Source organism: Ctenopharyngodon idella, chromosome 4, assembly GCF_019924925.1.
Source record: "Ctenopharyngodon idella isolate HZGC_01 chromosome 4, HZGC01, whole genome shotgun sequence".
Lineage (NCBI taxonomy): Eukaryota > Metazoa > Chordata > Actinopteri > Cypriniformes > Xenocyprididae > Ctenopharyngodon > Ctenopharyngodon idella.
The window spans coordinates 29,084,818-29,094,106 of NC_067223.1; the positions used below are offsets into that span (position 1 = coordinate 29,084,818).

At 40.1% G+C, this 9,289-nt stretch overlaps 1 protein-coding gene across 3 annotated transcripts in view; it reads left to right on the forward strand.

Moving 5' to 3' along the window:
• gramd4a (GRAM domain containing 4a) overlaps window positions 1–2,569 on the forward strand; it is a 67,167-nt gene extending 64,598 nt beyond the window's left edge. For all 3 annotated transcript variants that reach the window (XM_051890139.1, XM_051890138.1, XM_051890140.1), the window contains 2 exons: window positions 501–569; window positions 1,078–2,569. In XM_051890139.1, coding sequence (XP_051746099.1) covers window positions 501–569; window positions 1,078–1,176 — 168 coding nt within the window. In that variant the 3' untranslated portion in view covers window positions 1,177–2,569. The remainder of the gene's footprint in view (window positions 1–500; window positions 570–1,077) is intronic.
• Window positions 2,570–9,289: the final 6,720 nt, after the last annotated feature.

A 9,289-nucleotide genomic window follows, 5' to 3' on the forward strand; every position in this document is an offset into this window, starting at 1 on the left:
GGCATGAAATGGTAGTTGCGATAATCTTTTCTTCCCTATTGTGATGTATATCCAAGTGAAACGGCTTCTGGAATGAGAGGGCGGGATTTGGTTTTGTCGTTCAGGAATTGATTGGACCGTAGGAAAGTGGGCGTTGCTAACTTAATGGAGGCAGATCTGAATGGTAGTTTACAGTCAGTTGTGGGGGATATTTAGTCCCACCCTCCGCCGAGACACACGTCATGAAGAGAACAGACGTCGCTTCGAGGGGGAGGGGAGGTTACCATTTTTGATTAATAATGATGTGCACGGAAAAGTCATTTATAATAAACACTGCAACAATTTAATGGTTTGTGGGGAAAATAAGCTGTAAAGTGGACCAAAGTGAGCTACACTCTATTCATAATCCTTTTTTCCCCCCGTAGTAGGACATTTTGAGGAATTGTTACCATAATATTCAATATATATATATATATACTACTGTTGCTGTTACAATAACTCTTACTTTTCCTTTTTCACAGTACAAAGTTTTATCAGTTCTACCTGGGTCTGGAATGGGCATCTCTATTGCCACCCCGTCAACACAGAAGGTAGTCACGTCAAATTCATTTGTATAGTGCTACACAATACACATTGCTTCAAAGCAGAAAATGTTATTATGTTTAGAATATCTTAATATCTTATAGTCGCATTTAGCAGATTTTCACTGGGCAGTAATATAGCTTACAATTTGCGTGGATACAAGCAATCAAGCAGTTGAGATTTGCTATATAGTATATATCACCCTATGTGAGCATACTGTATATATATACTTTTATCCTACTTTATATAAAGAGCTGAATGATAATATTGTTACATTTTGCGATGATATAAACAATCAAGCAGTTGCGATTTACTATATATTATATATTGCTTCATGCATGTATGCGGATAAAGTTGGATAGACCTTAGATAGACGTATTGTCTTGCTTAAAAGTCATTTGATGTCTTTTTTACAGTGACATTACCCTCATTGAAATAATTAAAGTTTCTGTCTTGTTGCTTTGATGAATAATTGAGTAAAGTCTGACAGTAAATCGCTTTATCTTGTTCTCGTAGCCACTGGTCTTTGGTGCCATGATACACAGAGACGAGGCCTTTGAGACGATCTTTACCCAGTACATGAAGATCATGACCACAGCCAACCCTGAGACATAACTCAACCTTTTATCCTTCTGGAGGATATCTTGTTTGGAAAAGTATGGGACCAGTATTTCCTGTCTGGTTAACTTTAATTGACAGTAATTTAGATGATTGTCGGCTTATGATGTGACCAGCAGGAGATTTAGCGAGCTGACATTCCAGCGAGAGTTCTGCATCTCAAAGAAGAGACTTTTTTTCAACCGGAGGGATGCGGGTGGCTTCTCGTCTTGCTCGACTGTGACCTTTTTGGCTTTCAAAGATGAGCACACTGATCAGACTTCATGTTTTGTACTCATCTCTCAATGATTCAGATTTCATGTCTGGTTTTATCCTGGAAGATGTTACGGGGGGTAGGGGTGGGGTGTTAAAGAAGGTCTTTAACACTTTAAACATTGCAAGAATACATTTTCTTAATCAGTATTTTTGTTTAAAACAAGACACATTAGACAAACTTAATTCAAGATATGTGTCTTGTTTTCTTACACAATTTTGATTCTCAAGTAAATTTGTCTTTTAACGAAATTTAATTATTTTGTACTGGAAAACAAGACAAAAATACTGATTAATACAAAGAAAAAAAAGGCTGTTCACACTTTAGGTGTTTTGCAGCAACAAATCGACAGGAAGTCATTGATTTTTAATGAGAGTTGGCAATTTAAGGCGCCATACAGGTAGTTTATATGTATTGTGCACTATATTCAATCTTCTCAGCCATACAGCTTTCAAATCTCATTTGTGCCAGTGTTCAGTTAGAAAAAGATGACTTTTTATTTCTAAAAGTTATGAGGCCGGTTATGAAGTTGAATTTTGCTCACTTTGTCATGTCGGCTATGGTCGCTGATGTTCAAGTTGCTAGAAATCGACAGCTTTCATTGAAAATGACTTCTGGTTAATTTGTCATTGCAAATCACTGTTAGTGCAAATGACCTTTAAGACTGATAAACAAAGCCTTTTTTTTTTTCTTTCTTTTTTTACATTTGTTTACATTGTTGCTGTGTGCGCGCAACACAGACACACACAAACTCACTTAATCTCACCTCTCAGCAAAGTGTGCTTCATATGTTTTTAGCAGAACATCTTCCCAAACTTAACTTTGGGAAAGTGTATTTTCAAATGGTTTCAAATGGCCTTTCTTTAAAATTGCTGTAATGTCGTAGCAGTCAGCAGAATCATTGCTAATTGATTGGTTTGCTTACGTTTGGAAACACTAGTTAGATATGAAAGGTGTCAAACACAGATAAGAACATTTGGTCGCACTTTATATTGCAGTATGTGTACTAACTGTGTACTTATACAAGAAAGTAGTGAGTAATATAAGGTAACTACTTGGACATAATATTAAGGTTAGGTTTAGTACATAGTACAAACATGTAGAACAGGACTGTAAAATAAAGTGCTATCGAACATTTCTACCAAGTATTTCATGTATGTATGTCTTACAGATGAACATGTTTTGTCACTTAAACTGTTACTAAATGAAGTTAAATTCAGTAGATGTTCACAGAACCTATTCATAAAGCGACTGTAGTATAAGTCTTTTGGATGAATCTCACAAAGAAATATTCAGATCATATTTCACCTCAAAAAATGTAAATATAATGTAAAAATAATATATATAAAAACTTGAGACAGTTTCCTCCACAAATTCTCAATAACATAATGCAAAAATAAGAAAATGGCATAAATTAAATTATACTTAATATTTGTGTTACAAATGCACTTTATAATTTCATTAATTAAGTTTATTTTTAGTATGGATGAGATGTTTTTTTCACATCAAGAAAATGTCACATTGAAAAAAAAATGCTAAGAGGTTAAAGTAACATATGACTTGTAAATTTCAGTTTTTGTGAGATTCACCCCTTTGCACTCATCTTAAACAGCCACTATAAAGTGTAACTTTTAATTGCTTTGGTTTAATTAACATTGAGGGAAAAAAAGCTTGACTTTTAGTCAAATTATTTCAGAACTGCTAATGTATAAACTTTTGAAAAACATCCTTTGGCACAAACAAGCATCACATCTGCTCAATGCTGTAGTGGTAAATGCAATACGATGTGAATAGCCTATAATGTTGCAGTTTACCATAATAGGTTCCATACTGGAAAATAAGAGAAACCGAAATGAAGGAATTTTTATTGTACAGTATTTATAGTGGGCCACACATTTTGTTTCTCTACCCTAAACTGAAATAGTTGATTGCACAGATATACTACAACATTAAGAGTTGATTTTAATAAGTAGTGGATATGTATTTGTATCTAAGACATTCCAAAGATCATCATTTTAGGAGAAAATACTGTTCATACTTTGTCTTCCCATACATCTGTTAGTTTACTCACATTTTTGAGGGACTGTTGAATGTTGCTCAGCTCCCAAAGATGAATCAGTGTATTTTACCAAAGGCCCTCTAGAACAGGTGTCTTGAACCCTGCTCCTCAAGGCCTACCATCCTGTAGAGTTTAGCTCCAACCCTAATCAAACACGCCTGAACCAGCTAATCAAGGTGTTGAAGGTATAGCAGGTAAGTGTGTTGGAGCAGGGTTGGAAATGAAGTCTGCAGGAAGGTAGCCCTCCAGGAGCAGGGTTGACTACCCCTGCCAACCCTAGAGCTTTTGGAAGTCTCTTGCACTCTGGCTGTTTTGTTGGATTGCACTAATGAAGCACAGAATGAATAGGGTAACATCTAGGTTACTAATCTAACCCCTGTTCCCTGAAGGAGGGAACAGAGACGTTACATCGGTACTGACGTATTGGGGTCTCGTCTGGGAGCCCCATCACCTCCAAGTGGTAACTAAACAAGCCAATGAACATTGGCCAGTGAGATTTGTATGCGGAATCTCACCTACTCAGACATGTGGGTATAAATATGACAGCCAATACTCATTTCATTCATGTTTTGCTGGTACGCCAGCTAATCAAGGTGTTGGGAATGAGCCTGGGAGGATTTAGCCTCCTGGTGCCTCTCAGGAACCTGATGACCAGATTGTGCTTTCCCAGTGACCTACCATCAACAGCATCGTGATCGCGGAAACATACACTTTCAAGGTGGAGGGGGACAGCCTCTACTTCAACCTCTCTTGCAAGAAGGAAAGCACAGAGCTGATTGGGCATTTCCGGGGGTCTTCCCACCAGGAAGAACACCACTCAGTGAACAGACTCCACTTCAAACATAAGTGTGCCTGGTAGAGGGGGCTCTAGCTTGAGTGATAGTGTCTACCACCACCAGTGATAGGCCACTTAATTTCTCTGCTTCCCGTCCAGAGACCATATGTGGAGGTTCTAGAGGTCCGGACACGGGTGCCAAATGGTGACCCGTCCCTGAAAAAGCAGGCCCTTCCTCAGGGGAATCCACCAGGGAGGGGCTGTCGCGTGGAGCATCAGGTCCGAAAACCAGGTCCGGGTGGGCCAGTAAGGCACAACCATCAAGACCTGCTCTTCGTCCTCCCTGACCTTGCACAGTGTCTGTGCGAGCAGGCTCGCTGGGGAAAATGCATACTTGTGTAGGCCCCAGGGCCAGCTGCCAGAGCATCCATGCCGAGGGTCCCCTTGGTCAGGGAATAGAACAACTGGCAGTGGAATGACTCCTGGGAGGCAAACAGGATTACCTGTTCATTCCCGAATTGACTCCAGATAAGCTGGACCACCTGGGGGTGGGGTCTCCATTCTCCCAAGAGTGTAACCTGTCGTGAGAGCACGTTGGATGCATGATTGAGCTTGCCCGGGATGTGAACGGTGTGAAGCGACATGAGCTTACCCCGCTTTGGAGGTTGATGTACGCAACAGTCGCAGTGTTGTCCGTTTGAACCAACACGCGCTTGTCCTGAAGCAACGGTCCCAAAGCTACACGCCCGTTGCACACTGCATACCAATCCATTCTGGAGGCATCTGTTGTAACAACAACATGCCTGGACACTTGTTCTAAGGGCACTCCGGCCCGTAGAAAGGCAAGGTCTGAACAAGGACTGAATGTTGCTGACAAATGTCAGGTGTGATGGCCACACGGAATGTGCCTCTGAGCTATGCTCATCTTGGGACTCGGCCGTGTAGCCAGGTCTCATATGCATCAATCTGAGCGGTGTTACTGTGGCTGCGGATGCCATATGCCCCAGGAGCCTTTGAAATTTTTTCAGTGGAACTGCTGTCTCTTGCCTGAACGTATTCAGACAATTCAGCAGTGACTCTTTAGCCATATTGACCGAGTTCAACTCCATACCAAAAAAAAAGAGATGCTCTGTGTGGGGGAGAGCTTGCTCTTTTCCCAGTTGACCCGAAGCCCCAGATGGCTGAGCACCAGGGTCCCTGTGTTTGCACAACTGATCCCAAGAGAATGAGTCAGTCATCCAGATATGCAATATGCAAGTTCAATATGTGAATGCCCACCTCCCTGAGCGGGGTAAGGGCAGCCTCTGCGACTTTGGTAAAGACGTGGGGAGACAGGGACAGCCCAAATGGGGGACCTTGTACTGATATGCTCGACCCTCAAAGCAAAGCATAGAAAAGGTCTGTTGAGGTAAAATCGAATGTTCACCAGCTCCTGAGAAAGAGCGGGCCCCTACAACTCATGGTCACCCGTCTCGGGGCCACCTTGCTGATCATTTAGAGGTTTTAGCGGCGGCCTAGGGACGTGCTGCATCACCTTCCTGTGGAGGGCTCAACATCATGGCTGAGCCGGGCCGGAGCACTTCTTGCAGGGGGACGCCCTTTGCATCGCGCTCCGAGTCCAGAAACCAATCATCCAGCCGTGATCGCTCAGAACGAGTCAGAGCGCATGGTGGCCCAGGCAAGCATGGCTGTCAACTCTGAATCCAATTCAGCATAAGCAAATACCGCCGAAGTGGGAAGCTTAGCGTTTTCTTCCTCTCCAGGGGACAATAGCCCTCCCACCGAGGCAGCTAACGACACGCCAGAGGAGCGGGAGATCCATGGGGAATTACCCGGCGGAAAAGCTCCCACTGTAACCCTCAGGTCTCCCAAAATTGTTAACCAGACTTTTATGGCTGTACTGTACAAGCAGCAGGCTGGGTAGCAACAGAGGGAACTCTAGCTTTTTCTCTGTGCACAGCCCTTACATGAAGCGAATCACCTCTGTATGCGCCCTCACACTGGCAGGAGAAATCAGAAATAAACTCTTTTTAGCAATTAAAATTGCTGTTTCTCTGTACAGGAATCCACTTCAGTTGAAGAATGACTGGAATGAGCGATTGCTGTTCACATCCGCTCGGCTCCAAAGCAAAATATAATTGAAGTGAGTAATGCCGGTCATATTTATGCCCGTATGTCCAGGTAGGTGTGACTCGGCATGCAAATCTCACTGGCCAATGTTCATTGGCTTGTTTAGTTACCACTTGGAGGTGACTGGGCTCCCAGGCGAGACCCCAATACATCAGTATCAGCGTAATGTTGAATGTGACTGACTGAATGGGAACTAATAGTTTTGCCAAATGTTGTTTCTTTAACTGCTCATTGTCTGTCTCAAACTGATGTTTACACAAGCTGGGTCAAAATACAGTCGAGACCAGTTTGATCCCTGCTAACCAGCCCAGCCTAGGGGCGTGAAAACTGGTATAATATCATTTCTGGTCGTTTCTTGGGGGAAGGGGAGATTTTTCTTATGGTATTGGGCACAAATGCTTTTAGAAAATGTATCAGCTCTAAGACACTAATTATGAGTATACTGATACAGCACATGAGTGAATTTCACAAAAACGGACAAGAACATGCCCAGGGGCCGGATTCACAAAAATATTCTTAAGAAAGAAGTTTTAAAAAGGTTCTTAAGATAAATTCTAAGAAGTTCTAACACTGTGTCTACACCGGACGTGACCGTTGACTTGTCGCATCGCACCGTGACAGCTAGAAGCTGTCTACACTGGACGCAACCATTGCAAATCCATTACTGATATATAGTTCTGCTCCACTTCACATACGATGAGTGGTAGGGGAATTTTAGAATAACACAATAGTCATTTATGACATTTTATTTAACAGCAACTGCAGCTCATTCTGCACGTCATACATCATTACACCATTTCTACGTCATTGCACATGCGCAGTTCTTTTCCAGTTTCGGTTTTCAATCCGATCACGTTTTTGCATGTCCTCTCAATCCGATTACAAAAGGAATTAACCACCCCTTCCAATCCAACAGAAATTTAATTCGGATCGAGCTCAATCTGATCAATTAAGGTGTTTACATGAAGGCATTTTAGTCTGATTGAGCTGTCAATCCGATTACTAACGGATTATTTGGTTGCATGTAAACGTAGCCACTGTTTATGATTCATGATCGATTGGTCACTTCCTAGGTCACTAGGTCACTTACTAGTATCACATTCCTGATACTAGTAATATGTATTACAGTAGCTAGTGTTGTAATGCATGTTAATATTTGAAACAACCCAGTAAATTCGCTGAATATCTTACCTTTGGGGATTTAAGACAGGTTGGAGGTTATCCTAACTTTAAGAAGTTATTTATGATGATTTTTAAGAACATTCTTTACATGAATACTTCTTAAATTGTCTTAACAATCTTAAGATAACATTCTTAAGAAATGATTTTGGGAATACAAAATATTCTTGTATGTTTTCTTTAGTTAGAAAATAATAAGAAAATAGCAGTTAAGAAGAATTTTATTCTTCAGAATGCTTTGTGAATCCAGACCCAGGTCATATTTCACTCAAAATTTTGAAAGACACATTTCCCCAAATTCTCTTTTCAAAAATCTCAGCTGTTATATACGGAGCCCCCTGCACATGACATTGGAAAAAATATGGATATCGTGGCCACCAATTAGTTTTATGATCACTCCAATTCCCTTGTTTAACTAAACTGTGGCCACATTGTAGTAATTCATTCCCTTGTAATTCGTGGCCACGATATATATATATATATATATATATATTTGTCCGCATGTCATGTGCGAAAGACAGCTCTGTAGTTATGCGAAAAACAATGATATATTTAAATAATATAATGTAATATAGTATATTTTTAAGTATCATGGTTATATTTATTGTACTGCCTTAAATTTATGCTGATTTTAATTTTTAAAACGGTGTTCTGGTGACATGCTCATTTCCATCTGCCAAATTCTCAGTACTGTAATGCAAAAAAAAAAGATTGAAACTTATTTGCTTTATGGTAATGAGAATTTGGGGATACAATTTCACAATACAAAAACACTTTTCTTTATGCAAAATATAATTACTTATTTTTTTCTTTTTATATAGTGGTGAATTGGGGGCAGTCATGGCCTAATGGTTAGAGAATCAGATTGGTAACCCAAAGGTCAATTCTCAATACCGGCAGGAAATGACTGAGGTGCCCTTGAGCAAGGCACCTAACCCCCAGTCGCTCCCCGGGTGCCACAGCCAAATGGCTTCCCACTGCTCCGGGTGTGTGTGTGTGTGTGTGTGTCAATTGTTTGCAGTGTGTGTGTGTGTGTGTGTGTGTGTGTGTGTGTGTGTTTTCACTACTCACTGCTTCTAATATGTGTTGGATGGGTTAAATGCAGAGGACAAATTCCAAGTATGGGTCACCATACTTGGCCTTCACATGTCACTTTCACTTTTTTTTCCACAATATGACATGGACTTGTCTGTGAGATTCACACACACAATCATAGTTTCACACAATCATGCTAAAAGAAACACAGTTTACATTAAAATGCTGTTTAACTAAGCACCAAAAGTCATTGTGTATTCGGTGCTCAAGTTGGATTTTTTTTTTTTATGTGGCACTAGTTGATAAAGTGTTTGTTAACTGTGTAAATGTTTGCTATTTTCAATATAATTTCACTGCAAAATAACAGAGTTCATCTGACAGATGTGAATTGTTGTTATTATTTGTTATCTGTTTTTTCTGGCTGTCTGAAGACAAATGACTAAAAATGAATTTATATTCAAAAATAGAGTAATATAAGAAATGTTCTGTTCTGATTTGAATAGAACAATGCATATTGTTAAATCATAATGTGTTGTACACTTTTTTAATTTAAGTAAATTAATGAATTGTATATGTGTCTTGTCTGTTGATTTAAAAAAAAAAAAAAAAAAAAAAAAATCTCTAATGATTTTGAGCTAAAACAAAGTCTCCCATATACACCGATCAGGCATAACATTTC